Source organism: Denticeps clupeoides, chromosome 19 (assembly GCF_900700375.1).
Source record: "Denticeps clupeoides chromosome 19, fDenClu1.1, whole genome shotgun sequence".
In the NCBI taxonomy this organism is placed as follows: domain Eukaryota; kingdom Metazoa; phylum Chordata; class Actinopteri; order Clupeiformes; family Denticipitidae; genus Denticeps; species Denticeps clupeoides.
In genome coordinates, this window is record NC_041725.1 from 1984058 (window position 1) to 2003323 (window position 19266).

A 19266-nucleotide genomic window follows, 5' to 3' on the forward strand; every position below is an offset into this window, starting at 1 on the left:
TGAGGTAGGAGTTTGCCGGATTATGAACATGGTGACCAATGCAGGTTTTCTTAAGCTAGTAACAGGTCCTCAACTTCATTAGTAGAGAGAACTCGGCTCGGAGAGACAGAAGACTTTGAAGTTTGAAGATGGAGAAAAGGCATAAATATTATCCAGCTGACTAATACACTGACTTAATTCTCCTTATCTTAAAACTGTAATATGAGAATTTCACCTCTTATCTATGCCTTCAACGTTTCCCAAAGCAGAGAGTCCTATTAACAAAAATGTAAATTTGAGTGGAGATAAAATTAACAAAAGAGTATTGTCTTCCAGATGGATTAAAGAAACACCAAGGATCGGAAACAGAATACTCATCCATAAAGCGATATATAAAAATGTGCACAGTAATAAATAATAAAAATGTATTACTGTCTGTGGACACACGCTCGAGTACCGTGATGAGCTGGTCATGAGAACAGAGGTTTTGCTGCTCAATGGCATGTCTCAGCTCCTCTCTCACAGAAGAAATATCTGCATGCAAATCAGACGACAGTCTACCTTGCTGCAAATGTCGTTCTTCAGTACGTCCAACATGGAGCTTTAATCCAATTTGCAGCTTTAGTCCAGTTCTGACCAGAGGAAGACTGGTTCCCCTTTCTGATTCTTATTCCTTTGGCTTACATATTAGAAGCCTTGAGCACTGTTCTAATGTGAGGTGCTTTGAGTCTATGTACATTGAAAGAAGCGCTGTATAAATAAAAATGTATTAATCTATCATTCTTCTTGACCAACTCAAACGTATTTCACATTGTGTAATTGTATTGAAAACTTATTCTAACTGAAGATGTTGTCACGTGTTCATCTTTGGAACACTAAGCAGACTGTGCAGGAATTTGTTTAATTCGCTAAGATTTTTTCCTAACATTAATTCGTTAGACTTCCATAATCAAGAAATTTATTCTGAATACTATGTACTGTTCCTATCATACAAAATATTATGCATATTATACAGAATATTTTGACCAACACTAAATGTACACAGAGACCAAACCAAGCAGTAAGTGAAAGGAGCTGAAGCCTGTATAAAGGCTGAGCACAACATAACCCTTCAGTTCATATGAGTTCATCCCCTTTTCAGTTCATATGAGAGATGGTGTTACCTGGAATGCCTAAGCCTCCAGTGGCTCCAGGCTCTCCTGGAAAACCTGGATTTCCAGGGGATCCAGTTATGCCCTGTTCACCAGGTGGTCCTAAATTGAGGAGAGTATGGTGTATAACATGCATCTAAACTCTTTTGGCTCTGTGCACTGGGCTTGTGCCAGAGATTCAGTAGCATCCTGGTTACCTTGTAGGCCAGGAGGTCCGGGTTCACCATCTTTGCCATTTGGTCCACAGGAACCTTTGCTCCCCATGTACCCTTTGGCTCCAGCATAACCATCATTACCTTAAAGCACAGAACAATAAAGATACAGAAGAAGACTTCACTCACATCAAGAGAACTGAAATTTTGCATCACCTTGTGGTCCAGGTTCTCCCGGGTCTCCGACAAAATGAACATCCGTTCTGGGACCTTTTGGCCCAGGGTCACCAGGTTCTCCTTGTAGCCCTTGGACACCACAGAGACCCTGTGTTCCATCGTTACCAGTTATTCCTGGAGAATGAACATTATTATTAATATGCATTTGTATTCAGTATCATTTCTAGCATACTTGCAGTATTAGTGTACAGCACAAAAAAAGCAACAGGGTGGGGTGTGTCTCACCTTTAGGTCCCGGTGGTCCTGCTGATCCTTGATCTCCATCTGGTCCAGGTGGTCCACAGGAGCCTTGAGGCCCATCATCACCCCGTGCACCTCAAGAGCAAAAAAGCTAACAGTACATCAGCAGTAGAGGAACAGGCACAATGTCCATCCTGCTGCACTTACTGTGTGCATGTGCAAGTTCAATATAGAGAGTGAGAGAGTGTGTGTCTGTGTGCATTAATGACTACCTGGCATTCCAGCTTGGCCATCATCACCCCTGAATCCCTTTGTTCCTTTTGCACCTTTTGGACCAGAGTAGCCAGTGCTCCCTGGATCTCCACTAATACCTCTTACCCCAGGACCACATTGAGCTGGATCTCCTGGGTGTCCATCTGCACCAGCTGGACCTTTCAGTCCTGAGGAGACATTCAATTTAATTTTGGATAATTTTGGTTCACAGTCATTTGAGATCTGAGCAATAAAGATATTTACTTTTTCCACATTTCTGAGAATAAATGTCTAAGGATTCCTCCAGGTTCGAGTACCTGCCACTAAATGCTTGTTAATTTCAGGAGCACTCTGCTTGTAAAATGCTGATGGTGGGTGTTATTTTCAATATTTGGACCCTGGGGCTTCTTCTCTCTTTGTACTGTACAACAAATGGGTCAGCTGAAAAAAGGACCCATTTGTGTCAATAAACGAGCAACTACTAATTTCTCAAACTTCTTTGGTGCCATGTCTCTGCTTGCTTAGGAAACATCAGAAGGTCAACAATGATCTGTGATGTCCACCCTCCGTTGATTGGTTAGATAACGTAGTCTTTACAAACTGTTACCTGGGGGACCATGAGACCCTCTACCACCAGGACGTCCACGCTGGCCTGGGCTTCCAGGTACACAATCCCCAGGTACACCAAACAATCCATTTTCCCCATCTGGGCCAGGGTCACCTACAAAGGAGATAAAGGGCACTGATTCTGAGTGTGCTCTTTTTATATATACAGTACAGGCCAAAAGTTTGGACACACCTTCTCAGAAATTAGAATATGTGTATAGTGCCAAACACATTATTACTGAAGTCAAGCTTTCCTATATATGAGAATATAAATAGGTTTTCAGTTATTTCACCTTTTTACCACCTTAGTACCAACTTTTGGCCTGTACTGTACACACACACACACACACACACCCACACACACATCGATAAGACAATGTTAGATAAGATTCTATTCTTTCAAATGTTTAAAAGTCTGTCTGGTATAATAACTTTACTTTACTTTACTTTACTTTATTTAGCAGACGCTTTTATCCAAAGCGACTTACAATAGGAAGACACCAGCAATTCTCGTTCGATTTCTATAGAATATCGAGTTTACAAACTAAGAGCCCTGATAAGGCTTAGACTTGTCATTGAAGAGCGTGCTCGGAGATTGTTGGGTGCTAGACTAAGAAAAATTATAATGTATTTATACATTTTGTATTTGTTTGTTCAATGTGTACGCATGTGCTTGTGTAAGTGTTAGATTTGTCTGTAATATTTTTGGAATAAGAGGGTTTTCACCTTCTTCTTAAAAGTGGTGATGGTCTCGGCTAGTCGTGTGGAGGAGGGCAGGTTGTTCCACCAGCCAGGGACAACAACGGAGAACAGACATGATTGGAATCGGAGACCCCGTGAAGAAGGAATTTTTAGTCTCCTTTCGTTTTCCGATCTGAGAGAGCGTGCAGGAGTGTAGCTAGGTAGTAGTGTGTTGATGTAGGAGGGCGCAGTTCCATTTACAGCCCTGTAGGCAAGCATCAAGGATTTGAACTCAATGCGAGCAGCTACCGGGAGCCAGTGGAGGGAGGTAAGAAGAGGTGTAACATGGGTGTATTTTGGCTGATTGAAAATGAGACGGGCTGCAATATTTTGGATCATCTGGAGTGGTTTTATGGTGACTGCAGAGGCTCCAGCCAGGAGAGAGTTACAGTAGTCGAGTTTGGAGATGACCATTGCCTGGACAAGGAGCTGCGTAGCTTGTTGTGAGAGAAAAGGCCGAATCTTGCGAATGTTGTAGAGAGTGAACCTGCAGGATCTGGAGATCGCAGCAACATGATGGTTCAAACTCAGTTTGTTATCTATCAAAACTCCAAGGCTTTTTGCAGATGCCGTGGGTGTTAACAATAGCGATCCAATTTGAATTGAAAGGTTTTGCTGAGGAGAATTGTTGCCCGGAAAGATAAGAATCTCGGTTTTGGATAGGTTGAGTTGGAGGTGTCGCTCAGACATCCATGCCGATATGTCTGAGAGGCAGGCCGAATTTTTTTTTTTAACTGACATTATAGTGGTGTCAATTTCCAGTTTCTGTAGATAAAGGCATTTATTTCATACAACAAAAGTTAAATTTTACTAAAATAATGTCTTTTTTTGTGTGCCTGGCAGACAAAATGCAAGCTTTCAGTTGCAATAAAAAAAAAAAATCCATGATTTTTATATCTATACTTGATGACTAAATAAAAAATACGAAAAAAATTTTGCCCCATTCACAAGATTGAGTGATGTGCAAGGATAAACCAGCATTTATTAATTGTTACATAACACACACACACACCTCTAGCTCCCTGTGCGCCGTTTTGTCCTCGTCTCCCAGGGCTTCCATCAATCCCAGGATTTCCAGGGTCCCCCATAAGACCAAGCTTACCAGGATTTCCTGGGAGCCCCGTGCTGCCCAACTTCCCTTGTAGACCAATTCCTGGATCCCCCTGAATTGCAAAAGCCAGAATAGTCTCATCGTTATGCTAACCACACTTAACCCCATAATAACTTAACACACTCAGACGACCTGCTCTCCTGGCATTCCTGGATATCCAGAAGATCCTGGTCGTCCTTTACTGCCAATCACACTCTCACCCTGAGGACCTGGCTGGCCCTTGATACCTGAATGAGGCAGGAAAGATCACATCCACACATGTACATCAAATATACAGTAGCACATACATACACTATATATAAACATGCATGACTGTAAATTGTGCACACATGCATACGATGGTGTTTCTGAAATACCTTTTTGTCCTTCTTTCCCACTGAGGCCTGTATTGGAATTTCCTTTTTCTCCTTTCAAACCACTCTCACCAGTATTACCCTTATCACCAGAAAAGCCTGTCACACCTGAAGAGATACTGCACTGTAATGATTTCTGTACATCTGGTGCTGTATCATGTTTACCTTCTTTTATCAAAGGAAACCTACAGCAATATTATAATAAATTAATGATGACTACATTTATTTTACTGTATTGAGCTCAAGGGGACATCAGTGGCATCTTGGCGGTTCAAGATTTGAACCTGCAACCCTTCGGTTAAGAGTCCACTTCCTTACCCACTAGGACACCATTGCCCCGGTGAATAAAATCTTTTGTGAGTGTGTGTGTGCCGAGGTTATAAGGTTGTTTCTGCAAGAGTGCCTCTCACCTGAGAGGCCAGGGGTTCCTATGCTACCTTTCGATCCAGGTAACCCCCTATTTCCAGGTATGTTAACCGCAAGACCAAGATCACCTTTCTCACCTGTCCGATAGAATAGAAACATAAAAAGCCTGTGAGATGTGACAGCGTATCATTAGTAAAATAATTAAAAAACAAGCATGACATGTTTTTCCTGGTGATCATTTTTTTGTCTTGTGTTGCTGATTGTGTTCATCTGTTGTCACGTGTATAAATGTCTTGTCCTCGTTTGGTCGAGCCCAGTTTATTTCTTGTTAAATCCCTGTGTTTATGAGTTGTGCATTTGCATAATTTTCATTGCCTCACATTCCTGACACATTTTATCTCCAGTAGTGTAGTGTCACTGTAGTGTCACACCGTAATATTAATTTTTAAGTGCAATGTGCTACAGGGGCAGTGTCCTATTGTTTGCAAAGACTTCATTCTGAACAAAAGAAAAAGAATGAATAAATCATGCAAGAGGATTTTTTTCCAGGGCAACACAACTGGGATGCATGAGTTAAGCATTTGACACAGACACCACTCATTGGCACCTCAATGTTTACCCAGTCATGAGTGTGATGGAAACCCCAGCAGCGGCACAAGATTCTCACCCTTCCATATAGTGAAGTGATTGTGTACTGTGCTACAGTGTATCACAAGGACAGTCACACAGTGAAATGTGTCCTCTGCATTTAACCCATCACCCTTGGTGAGCAGTGGGCAGCCATGACAGGCGCCCGGGGAGCAGTGTGTGGGGACCTTGGCGGATCGGGATTCGAACTGGCAACCTTATGATTATGGGGCTGTTTGCTTTAATGGCAGGCCAACCCTGGGGCGCAATGGTGGCCTGGCCCCGAAATCAGAAGGTTGCCGGTTCAAATACTGAGCCACCAAGGTGCCACTGAGGTACCATTTAGCAAAGCACCGTCCCCACACACTGCTCTCCGGGCTCCTGTCATGGCTGCCCACTGCTCACCAAGGGTGATGAATTAAAAGCAGAGGAGACATTTTGTTGTGTCACCGTGTGCTGTGCTATGTATCACAATGACAATCACTTCACTTTCACTTCACTCTTCACCCAAAACGTGTTACAATTTCATTCTGAAAAGTAAACCACCTCCACCTAATGTTTTCTAGTTAGTCTGTGGGTTGTGTGAATAATCCATTATATGACATTTAGCTGAATTCCCAGCATACACTCGCCTCCTAGTTAACATCGGGACACATATGCATGCAGCTACCCTGGACTCGTACATGCACACACAGCCACTGTTAATAACACTGTTGTTATTTAATGCTGTTGTAAAAATTGTCGTGCACTTTATTGTAACTGTCCTATATATGTGTCTTTGGAGTGCAATAACTTTGACCCAATTTATGTTTGAAATATACTAGACTTGTATCTTTAATTTAATTTCTACTTAAAATCTATTAATCTTTTTTGAAACCCTATTTTAAATGTACATTAGGCAGTATGTTATATGATACTTAATTTGATAATTGATACAGAATTGAGGAAAGAGACTTTGAATATGGGCAACTGGAGAGGGAGCTGCTGATGTGAGAAGAGAAAAAAGGTTGATATACCGTGTGTGCAAGAGACCTTTACATTTACACAATTTATCAGGCGCCCTTTATCCAGAGTGACTTACAATCAGTAGTTACAACGACAGTCTCCCTGGAACAATTTAGGGTTAAGTGTCTTGCTCAGAGAAACAATGGTAGTAAGCGGGATTTGAACCTGGGTCTTCTGGTTGATAGGTGAGTGTGTGATAGGCTACTGTGAGGTTGAGTTCAAAGAGGAGTTAATGCAGGCACAGGGTGGCAGGGCTTTTACCAGATAGTTGGACAACTACTGAAGAAGTGGTGAGGAAGACCGCTAGAAAAGTGATGCCTGGAAAGAGCAAAAGGAAACCTGGTGGTGGAATGAAGTAGTAGGACAGTATCCAAAAGAATATGCTGGTGAATAGAGAGAAGGTAGACAGGAGTAGAGAGAGATAATCAGTCAGACAAAGAGAGATGGTGAAGGCTGAAGCTCAGGCATATGATGAGTTGTATGAGAGGTTGGAAACTAAGGAGGGAGAAAAGGAACTGTAGTGTTTGGCTAAGCAGAGGGACTGTGTTGGGAAAGATGTGCAGGGAGAGTGTGCTAAGCAGATGGAAATTGTACTAACGAATGAAGATGACTTTTTTTTTGCTCTCAGAGTGTTAATAGATGAGAAAAGATAAGATCAGAAAGGAGCTGCACTGTGTCTTTATGTGCTTAGAAAAAGCATATGACAGGGTGCCTAGTGAGGAGCTGTGGTGAGGTGAAGCAGAGAGGTATGAGGGCAGTGTGACAGCGGTCAAATCCGCAGTAGGAATGACCAATGTGTTCAAGGTGGAGATGGTTCTACACCAAGTATCAGCACTGAACTCTTTAGAGTTTGCCATAGTGATCGACAGTTTGATTGATTAGATCAGACAGGACTCCCCGTGGACTATGATGTTTGCAGATGAAAGTGTGCTCTACAGAGAGAGTAGAGTGCAGGTGGAAGAGAGGCTAAAAGGCGGAGATATGATGGTGGAGGAGAGAGTGCAGGCAGAGTGGAAGAGTGTAAGGAGTGATTTATAACACCAGAGTGTCTCCACATTTATGTGCAAATCCTCTTCAACACAGCAGATGAGATAAAGCACAGGTGCATTGCCCAACAGATCAGTTATATAACTAAACTCAATTCTCGGTCTATCCATCCATGTTGTTAACCATTAATTACATTTCATAAATTGGTAACAATTCATAGCATTCGGGTGAAAATATAAGGACAATGGGAACCACAGTAAAACTCCATATAAGAAAAATGACAAACTTTCATCACCTACCTGAATCACCAGGTGGTCCTCGAAATCCTGGAATCCCAAGGTTGCCTTTTGGCCCTGGAAGCCCTGGCACCCCAACCCCAAAAGTGCCTTGGATACCATCTGGCCCTTGTGTTCCTCGAACTCCATTTCTGCCTGGTTCACCGGGGTCCCCATTTGGTCCAGTTCTCTGGAGAACACCTCAAATGAAGCCTTTGTCACCATAACTACATAGACCATTAAATCTGTTACGAGGTGTGTTGAGAGGCCAATTATTATAGTAATTTAATTTAGTTTAAATTGTTGTTTAATTATTATTTAATTTAATAATTCTATAATAAAAAAAAAAATCAATATTATGATTATCATTTGGTGGCCAGATAAAAAATCTGTACTCTCTGTCTTTTGACTTAATGCACTGGTTTCGGGATTGTAACCTTTGCTACTGACCGGATCACCCTTTGGGCCATGTGAGCCTCTCAGTCCACCTGATCCAGGGGGTCCACGTAGTCCATCAGCCCCACGTGCCCCTGGTTGTCCTGGTGGTCCCATTACTCCTTTGTTTCCTATGTTGCTGGTGAAGCTATGATCTCCTTTTGGACCTGGAGGTCCTCTGACACCTGGGGTCCCTCTATGGCCCTAGTGACAACAAATTCAGTGTTACCACAGATATATCCATAATTATATTACAATTTAAATTTCAAATACAATTTTACCTTTTATTACTTTAAGTCCAAATATCTTCACTTTTATTAGCTAACGGTCTAACAAATTTAAAGGGCTCAAAAAGTATGCAAAAGCATCAAGAAAACACAAACACTCCCCCCACAAAGCACCACTAGTGACTAAAAACTATTCTAAAATCACTATACGGTTTACAAACTACACTCCAAATTAGAATAATATATGTTTTTACAAAGTTTACAATTTTATAAGGTGGAAGGGAACATGCACACCCAGGTTTCACCTAACCACCCAAACTCTATAAATTTCACTCTTGGCTAGTCTTTTCCTCAAATCTATCACTAGCCAATCCAAAAACATACATACAACTATGATGGCTTCATACTTTTGCATAACATAATAAGGTCGCTAAGAAGAAAGAAAAGGTGGATAGAAGGAGAGGTAAAAAAAATAAACTTGGTCATACATTGTGTGATTTGTAGGGAACATGCACATGATTTCATGACTCTGTAATGGATTAAAAATTACTCCACTAAGCATTGAATGTTTGAACAAAGCCTCCCCATCTTGATCAGAGAACCAAAGGTAAGGAACCAGCCTTGACCTATCTCTTCAGACAATTAACGACTCATGGGACATCCTGTGGGCGAAGGGTAAAACTCAGAGATGAACATCACATGAACTAACCATAAACAGATCACATAAGATAACGGTAGAAATCCTTCCTTCCGCCCGTTTTGTAGTATGCCAGCAAGGAGAACTTACACTACAGACCCTCATCATGATCAGATCTTCAGATCTTATTTTGTGCTCAGGATCACTGTGAATAGTGTTTTTATATAACTGAAAACAATCTTACAAACAGCAATAATAAGTGAAAAATATTTTCATGAAAGTAAGGAATAGTGAAGAGCTAATGTACAAGAAATGTTTATGAACTCACTGGAAAACCACGAGAACCAGGCAAGCCTTGGTCTCCCTGGCTACCTTTAATTCCATGGAGTCCCAATGGGCCTGCAAACAGACAGATGAAATGCATATCACAGTATAAGAAAAAAGCACTAAAAATGCTGTTTTCTCCTATTCTACCATCAAGTCCAGGTGGGCCAGGATCTCCATGTGGTCCAGGAGGTCCAGGCTTAGTTGGAAAACAAATTCTGCATGGTACACCCTTATCACCTGAGTGAAACAAAAGATAATAATACTTTTAAAAGGTTCTTGAGACAAAAAAAAGAAAAAAGAATAATTGCTCTGTACCTCGTTCACCCATATCACCATTAACTCCTGGTGAACCACTTAAGCCCTTCAGTCCTTTTGGCCCCTCATTCCCATAAATGGCATCTGGAAGAATACATAAATTCTGTAAATGAGACTGAATGAGCCTTATCTGGGTTGATTTGATCAGATGCATCTTCCTGGTGCTACATTTTCCATATGGCATGGGGCTCCAGATGTGAAAGCTGTGTTATGTGATGGGGCAGAGCGCCGCTCACATTGTGTTTACACTTTTAACTTCAACAGAACAGTAGCAGTCATTCAAATGGGCACAGTACGTTTGAAATACCAGAGGTTAATAAATGTCTCCTTCTGTCCATAGTCCGCGAGAACTGTTGCACCCCTAATTCACCAGTGAAACATATGATGCCACACCTCACAATTTTTTTATTTTTTTTTGTTTTGTTTCTTTCTTTGCTTTAGCACCATTTATGTTTCCTGCCACGTTTCTTGCACCTATATATAAATTGTAACTAAACTTTTTATTAAAAATCTTAAGTGCTGTGACGAGACGAAACAGCTAATGTCGGGGGGTGTAACCCAATTGCGAGGCAGTTGCACCATTTGATCTGTGAGCGTGATCATCTGTTGTGGTCCTGGATGTCGAGCTACACTGTCACCCACCCAGAATCGCTGTCTGACCAGGTGTCGCCTGGAGGAGGACTGAACGCGGTTTGGCGGCAGCCCCGAATAAGCTGATGGTCGGAAGGGGTCCTTGGAGAACCCATCCACGATGGTCAAGATGGTGTTGAGGCACTCCGCAGCCTGCAGACCAGTGACTAAATTCAGGGAGATGTGAGTCCAGGGACAACAAGGTATGGGTAGAGGGAGGATCTGCTGCGAGTTCATGTTCATCTATTTGCGCTAGACTTGGCCTCACACAGTTTAAGATCTTACACCGTTCATATTACACTAAGGTGCGGTTGTCACGAATCTATGAGGGCATCATTACATTGTGTGACCGATGTCCAGATTTTGTGGGGGAAATAATAGAGCCCAACCCACTTGGGGCATTGTTTGGGGTTTTCTCCTCGCCTCCTTCACTATCTGCCCATCAAAGGGATGTGCTGACCTTTTACTGGCAAAAAGCTTAATTACGATGAACCGGAAATCCTCTAAACCTCCCAGCCAAATTCACTGGATACGAGATATTCTTTAGTTCGTTAAACTGGAAAGGATAAGACTTTCACTTAGGGGTTCCCTTATAAGACATTTAAAAAAATTTTGGGTTCTTTTTTTGACCTAGTTAAGAAGAAGAATTTCCCTTCTGTTCCTGGGTGATACAGTTCATGCCTCGGTGGTGCTCTGCAGTGGTGGTTTTTTATTTATTTATTATTTATTTTTGTATAGGTTGATTGTTGGGGTGATTATTATTATATTTTTTGGTGTAGTATTTGTATGTATATATTTTTTATTTTCCTTTTGATCAGTTTTGTTTTTATTTATTTGTTTGTTTTTTTGGGGGGGTTATTATTGGGGTATAGACTGGGGATTGTTTGAGCTGTTTTCTTTGGTAACCTTTTGAGTATTGTTATTGCTCATGCTCTAATTCCAATAAACAAAGTTAAAAAAAAAGGGTCAGTGGCCTGTGCTTCCTGGATCCAGGTCTCCAGAGACCCAAGAAAGGCCCCATGACACTTTCTGGAGGGAGGACAGGAGATGAATTGAATGGAGAGTCAGGAGTTGGGCGAGGGCATCGGCCCTTGGTGTTTTAACTACCAGAGCGAAATAGACGTGGAAGCTGAACTAGCACCCATCTGGCCTGTTGTCACACCTCTAAAGACCACTTTACCACCAACAGCTCACGGTCCCCCACCCCATAACGCTTCACCCCATTACAAGAGAAGTAACAACTCTGATGGAGCTTCTGGTCCAAAAATGAGTGTTCTGTTCCAGTGAAAATACTGTGTGACACTGGAGTCATGTAGTCCTTAATTTTTCAGTTTGTCCAAGAAAATGCCTTGTGGGACATTTGCTTTGTTTTGAGGTTTGAAATATCTACAACCCTCACATCCACCACCATTATTCCCCCCTGACCCTAGAATTTAGTTATTTCTGAATAGAAAAAAATGTGTTACTGCTTTTAACTACTTTGCATTATGCCAAATACTTTCCTTTTTAATCCATGACCAGATAACAGGTCAAAACTACGAAGTGTGAAGAAAGTTCCGTACTCTTCTGAGAAAATACATGTAGTTATGGTTCATATTTGAGAATGACACAAATACTGGTTTTCACAAAGTTAGCTCCTTCCGTTTTTATTATGGCAATTTGCATATACTCAAGAACGTTATGAACATTATTTGATTAAGTTCATTTTCATGGCAAAGAGGGAATTTGCAATTAATCCCCCCAAAAAACTTTCCAAGCACAAGGCTGAAGATCATTCAGTCATGCTGATTGAGTTAGAAAAGCAGACTGGACGCTTTAGAGAGTGATGCTCTCTAAACCACCACCATTACAACTACAGCTTCAGAGATCTTCAAGTGGACCAGTAGCATCATTATGGACACGTAATCTAGACCATGACACTGGACTACATTCTGGACTTCTCCAACCCTACAACTGTAGGACTTATTATTATATGGTACAAATCATCACCAGCCCTGCACTGACACCATTTGCAGGCTCACTCTACCCTGGAAGGGGGTCCCTCTCTGTATCACTCCTTCCCAAGGTTTCTTCCTTTCTTTTTTTTCTTGTGTGCAGAAGGGTCAAGTGTGGGGGGTGTCAACGGTAGGGCCTGTCAAAGCCCATTGAGACATACTGTATGTGATTTTGGGCTATATAAGAAATAAATGTTGTTGTTGTTGCTTGAAATCATTGTTCTTCCTATGTTAACCATGCTTCCTGCAAGAAAAACATCTGCAGTCATCACTGCATTGCATAAAAATGATTAGATAATCATAAACTTCAAGGTAAGAGGTTCAAGTGTTGTGAAGAAGGGTTCAGGCTGCCCACAAAAGTGCAGCAAGCGCCAGGGCCATCTCCTAAAGATGATTCAGCTGCAGGATCGGGGTACCACCAACGCAGAACTTGCTCAGGCAGCAGGCAGGTGTAAGCGCACAGTAAGGTGAAGACTTTGGGAGGATGGCCTGGTGTCAAGAAGGGCAGCAAAGAAGCCACTTCTGTCTAAGTAAAAACATCAATGACAGACTGATATTCTACAAAAAGTACAGGGATTGAACTACTGAGTACCGGCATATAGTCATTTTCTCTGACAAAGCCCCTTTCCGATTGTTTGGGGCATCTGGAAAAATTATTGTCTGCAGAAGGAAATGTGAGCGCTACCATCAGTCCTGTCTCGTGTCAACAGTAAAGCATCCTGAGACCTTTCATGTGTGGGGCTGCTTCTCTCCCAAGGGAGTGGGCTCACTCACCATTTTACCCAAGAACACAGCCATGAATTAAGAATGGTACCAAAACATCCTCCAACAGCAACGTATCCCAACCATCCAAGAACAGTTTGGTGAGCAATGTCTTTTCCAGCATGATGGAGCACTGTGCCATAAGGCCAAAGTGAGAACTAAGTGGCCCGGGGAACAAAACGTTTATATTTTGGGTCCATGGCCAGGAAACTCCCCGGACCTTAATCTAATTGAGAACTCACCCTGGTCAATCCTCATACAAAAACCCACAAATTCTGACAAACTCCACTGATTATGAAGAAATAGGTTGCCATCAGTCAGGATTTGGCCCAGAAGCTGATTGACAGCAAATTGCAGAGGTCTTGGAAAAAAAGGGCCAACATTGCAAATATTGACTCTTTGCATAAACGTTATGTAATTGTTAATAAAAGCCCCTGAAACAACTGACAAAAATTCTCTAAAAACGCTGCAGCAGCAAACTTTGTGAAGACCAGTATTTGGGTCATTCACTAAACTTTTGGCCACGACAGTATACAAATGCAAATTAAATTGTTATTCTCATGTGTCTGAAATTAAATAAACATCAGCAGTCAATGTGATTTTATGTTGATGCACAACAGAAGCAATATAATAAGAGAAAACCCCTTTGTGAATAGGTGTTTAGTCTAATCTATAGCAAGAAGATATAAAAAGATTCACATGACCTAAAACAGGTTTTTCCCCTAAAATGATTTAAGCAAGAATAAGGTTATAAAGATAATAATATACGTGTGTGTGTGTGTGTGTGTCTATATATATATATATATATATATATGTAATAGGTAATTATCTTTTTTGCCATTTGATTACTATCACAAATATGCATGTAGAAGCTCATAACGTTGCAAATTTTTAATGACCCAAACAATTCTAAAAACACAGCCAGACACGTCCGAGGCAAAAAGGGGATCTGGTCACACTAACTTAGCTGCGCACAACTTACTTTTAAGTCAACATATGCAAATCATTAAACACTAAATCTTGCATCTGTTTACTCACCCCAAGAGGCTTCAGATTTTGCAACGCTACTCCAATTGAATAAACCGATTAACAACTCTGGCAGTCTTTTGTGACATATTTTGAGCAACAAAAAACACATTGCATTTTATTATTACAAGATCTTCAAATTTTGAACTACAATTAAAAAATAAATACAAATTTATTAAACAAATATTTATTTATTTATTTTCCAAAGCCACAGGAAGCCACAGTGTAAAGTTTCTGATCCCTAGTCTATGGCATCTAGTTATGCATAAAATGAGAAACATGCTGTAGAGAGATCTGCCCGAGATTCAAGCATTAAGACACTACCAAACACTTGGTGCTGCTATAGGTAGGCCTCTTTTTCTGTGTGCTAGATGACCTCTCAATATGACTGAAAGAGAATATTCTTATTCTTTATTCTATTCTTTATTTATTTTAGAAAATATATATTGTTTACCAGGAAGTATTAATGTTGGAGACAAGAAAATCTCGAAATTTCTTACGAGAGAGGTTTCTGGTGTGGTACTGCCCTATTTGATGCAGTATAAATGATGCCAAAATTGCACTTAACCTTTAAGTAAAGCTGGACAGAAGCATAGATCCGTGCAGTTTTGGTTCACATTTGATGACTTCAGTACAATCATAAGGTGCATACAATGTCACTAAAAGGCACAACAGGCAGAGTACCTAGTTCCCCTTGAGGTCCAGGATCACCAGGGGCTCCAGGGTCTCCTTGTGCACCTTCATCTCCTGGGGGCCCAACGTAAGTGGGGCCAGGATCCCCCCTGTCCCCTTTCAGCCCAGTGGGTCCTGGGTGACCAGGCCAACCCTTGTGACCAGCCAGAACAAGGGCTAGAGAAAGACAGTGTATACACAGCAGCATTTGTTCAAAACTGTAAAATAGACCTAAAATAAGTGTTTTTTTATCACTGGCTTTCCTAAATGTCTTGGAGAGATTGAAATTCTTTAGTTTCTCATCATCACCTGACAATTCTACAGTCAATATACCGTCTTGGTGTTTTGATTCTGTAATTTTTTCAGCACGGTTTACTTTTTACCTGAAAGATCAATGAACCCAGGAGGGGGTGTACCTCGAACCGGACCTAAAATTGCTGAAAATACATGTAAGACAAAATTGTAAATTGAAAAAATATAAATATATATTGGTGTAAAATATAGTATAAAGCATCACCTGGTTTTCCCTTCATTCCAGGGAATCCTCTAAAACCTAGTTAAAGAGAAAAAAAAAAACACCAATTTCACATGCAGAGCAACTCACATTAACACAACACAACTAGTCAAAGTCAAGTTTATTGTCATCTCAGCTATATACATACATACATACATATAGGTGGACGGAATACCATGGCTCCAGATTTCAAAGTTACAAAAGATTATACATATGAAAATAGAACTATATATAAAACTCTAAAGTACAAGAAATGAAAATTACAAGCTATTGTAAAGACCCAGAATTTGTGCAAATAGTCTAGTGGACAGTAGTCAACTGAGAGCGCATTCCTGCAGTGGACCTGTGTTCAGTCTGATGGATATTTTGTTGGTGATACGGATGAACTCAGGCCTCTCTGACAAAGTCCAGGATCCAGTTGCACAGAGAGGTGCTCAGACCCAGTTTGCAGTTTCAAACTTTTTGGAGATTTGGAAGATTCTGATGTAACCGTCTTGCTTCTCTTGGTGAGATAAGGATGTCTGCCAGTCTCTCTAAGCCCTTTATGATGACAAGGGTTAGTGAGACAGGACATTAATCAATCATTCAAGCAGGTCACTGAGGATTTATTTTGTACCAAGGTTATGGTGGTGGACTTTTTGGGACCATCCTCTGGCAGAGTGAAGATATCTGTAAAAACCTTGGCCAGCTTATCAGCACTGTCACTGACCAGGAAAGCTGTCTAGTCCAGCAGACTTTTATGGGTTGATCTTGGTCAAAGTTCACCCCTCCGGCAGCTGTGGGCAGATGATCTGGTCGGATGTGGGAGGTGTGACTTTCCTCAACAGGCTCTTTGTTCAGTGCATCAAACAATGCATAGAACCTGTTCAGTTCCTCAGGGAGTGCTACTCTGTGAAGGCCTGAAAGCATGAATGCCTTGCCATAAGATCCGTGTCTTCAGTGTTGTGGAATCATGCTTTACCTGTCTGATGGCATGAGAGATGTTGGTCCTAGCTATCCTGAGAGCATCTCTCTCGCTTAGCCATGCATGAACCTTTGCCATGAACCAGGGCTTTTTAGTTGGCTTTCCGTAACTGTAACGGCCTCTATGCATTTGCTGATGACCAAATGAATGCAGCGGTTGTAGGTAGCATTGCAGTTGAAACAGCCCTGAAGTGCCACTTGGTCAGACTGATGGTTTTCCTTTCTGGTTGTGTGTTTTTGAAAATAGAAAATGAAAATTAAAATGTATATTTGGTGCATTCTGGAATGCTGGGACCTGGACCTGGGACCTTGACCCTGTGATCTTAGAGATGCATAGTGTGTTTAGTGTAGTGTGTGTAATTATAAATGCACATACTAAATTCATTATTCGACATTTACTGGATTTTCATTCCAGCTATTGCTTAATTAGGATCAGGTGTTCATTAAAAACCTAATCATGTATGTTTCAGGTTGAATGCATGCATTTTTGATAAAAAAAAACTAATATCAATGAACAAGTCAAATTTAAAATGTGCATAAAAATATCAGTAACTACATAATTTAATATAGCTAATTTAATAATAATTTATTATACTGCACAATCACTTTCATATTCATATTAAAGGGCAGTGGTAGCCTAGCCACTTTTCATTTACTTAACCCATTTCACTGTTTAGCGTCTCACAAAGCACAGTAAATACTGGCACAGTTAACCCCATATTTAACCCAATACATACACACAGTAATTCAGAGTTTAGAAAGAGTGATGATAATGATGATGATTATGATTTCTACCTGGCTCTCCGGGTTCACCGGGAACCCCAGGAATCCCTTGAGCTCCTTGTTGTCCTTTATAAGGTACATATTCTTCAGCCAGCTGTATTAAAGTGCAGCCAGTTTGACAGAGAAGACACACAATAAGAACAAGCTGTAGCTGCTATAGTTACAATATTATTAGAAAGATTTTATAGATGGCTGGTTATCAGTCATGAGCATGATTTGAAATTCTGCTCAATTTTATTTGAATATTCAACAAAACATATTATAGTTCATATTCTTCAAAGTTGGATGTACTTACATCCCCAGGAGAACCAGGCAGGCCCCTGTCACCTTTTTCTCCCTAGAGAGAGACAGAGAAAGAGTTGGAAAGGACAAGAGACTAATCGATGGACTGATGGATGATTTCATGGACACGTGTAAACTCTCACCCTTGTCCCATTGATGCCTGGAGGTCCATAGATCCCAAAGAGCCCTTTATCTCCCTGAAGAACAAATCGGTTACAGTTTGTTTTTATACACAATGGTTTAGAACACAATTTTTTATTAAACCTAAAATTTGAGAACGTTTTTTTAAAAATTGAGAAAGTGGAGCAAAAAATCATTTGGCAGCCACCGATTGTGAACGTTACCCCACTTAAAAAGATGAGAGGTCTGTAACTTACATGTGAAAGTCTCTGTCTTTCATAGTTTATTACTTTTAAATAATTTATTTGTATATGGTGCAGAAAATAGGTATTTAGCACTTTCAAACAAGCAAGAATTCTGTTCCTCACAGACCTACTCTATCCACTCGTTCTATCCTTCACTTGTTACCTGTATTAATGGAACCTGTTTGAACTGGTTATCTGTATAAAAGACACCTTCCCACACCTTCAAACAGTCAGACTCCAACCTCCACCATCCAGGATTGGGAGAATGTCATGTGATCAGATGAGACCAAAATCGAAATCGTGTTTGGAGGGGGAAGAGTTGCATCCCAAGAACACCATACTCACTGTGAAGCACGTGGGTGGAAACATTATTCTTTAGGGGACAGGATGACTAATCCGTATTAAGGAAAGGTTGAATGGGGTCTTGTATCATGAGATTTTGGGCAAAAACCTCCTTCCATCAGTGAGAGCATTGAAGATGAAACGTGGCTTCCAGCATGACAATGATACCAAACACAATGCCCTGGCAAAAAAGAATGTCTACGATCTGCATGGAAGAATGCAAAATAGCAGCTTACAGTGTGTGCAAATCTGGTGAGGACCTACAGGAATTGTTTGACCTGTCGTTGCCAAACAAGAAAACATTACAAAGTATTGAAATTTGCACACTCTTCACTGTGTGCAAATTTCACTTAAAATAAATTTATTCATGACACAGTGTATCAAATTTAAGACGTTTGCAGAAAGTGAAAAGAAGCACAACGCTCTCTTATTTGTGTGACAATCTAGAGGGAAAATCATGAGATGAATAGCTCTTCAGATAAAAGATTACAGTGAAGGTCTTCTGGTAAAATTCTTTGCAATGGTTGACCTGACCTTGGGGAGTGATGCCAACAAAAGAAGACACCAGGTTGACAGATTTGTTGTTACACCACCGGACAATTGTCGATATTTTGGTTCACATTATGATCCATAGACTTTTTCCCCTGTTTGAGGTCTTTTTCCTCCATCATCTGCCAGTTGTGTACTGAGTGGATTTACCACTAAATCTCCCTTTATAGCGGCTTCATACATTTTGATACAAACATTTTCTGCTCGATTTTACAACATTAAAAAATGTAATGTAAATCTATATGTTTTGAACAAAGTAAGTGCTTATTTTAAATTGATAGACAAGCATCAGTTAGTACACAAAAGGGATTTATGCAAAGTGTATTTCTCATGGTAATGAAATGGATCTTGGAAATGCATTTGTCAAATATGACATATAAAGGGTTAAAACAGAGACTTCATAGAATGGAACACCATGAAA

At 40.7% G+C, this 19266-nt stretch overlaps 1 protein-coding gene across 2 annotated transcripts in view; it reads right to left on the reverse strand.

Moving 5' to 3' along the window:
- The window catches only part of col4a3 (collagen, type IV, alpha 3), a 56324-nt gene that overhangs the window by 12816 nt on the left and 24242 nt on the right, over positions 1–19266 (reverse strand). For both annotated transcript variants that reach the window (XM_028961928.1, XM_028961929.1), the window contains exons 17-37: positions 17733–17786; positions 17603–17644; positions 17320–17401; positions 15565–15600; positions 15431–15484; positions 15060–15224; positions 9964–10047; positions 9796–9885; positions 9650–9720; positions 8473–8661; positions 8047–8212; positions 5173–5265; positions 4766–4870; positions 4542–4636; positions 4311–4461; positions 2559–2672; positions 1972–2139; positions 1745–1834; positions 1499–1633; positions 1328–1426; positions 1143–1232 (exon numbers count right to left, since the gene is read on the reverse strand). In XM_028961928.1, the coding sequence (XP_028817761.1) occupies positions 1143–1232; positions 1328–1426; positions 1499–1633; positions 1745–1834; positions 1972–2139; positions 2559–2672; positions 4311–4461; positions 4542–4636; positions 4766–4870; positions 5173–5265; positions 8047–8212; positions 8473–8661; positions 9650–9720; positions 9796–9885; positions 9964–10047; positions 15060–15224; positions 15431–15484; positions 15565–15600; positions 17320–17401; positions 17603–17644; positions 17733–17786 (2173 nt within the window). The remainder of the gene's footprint in view (positions 1–1142; positions 1233–1327; positions 1427–1498; positions 1634–1744; positions 1835–1971; positions 2140–2558; positions 2673–4310; positions 4462–4541; positions 4637–4765; positions 4871–5172; positions 5266–8046; positions 8213–8472; positions 8662–9649; positions 9721–9795; positions 9886–9963; positions 10048–15059; positions 15225–15430; positions 15485–15564; positions 15601–17319; positions 17402–17602; positions 17645–17732; positions 17787–19266) is intronic.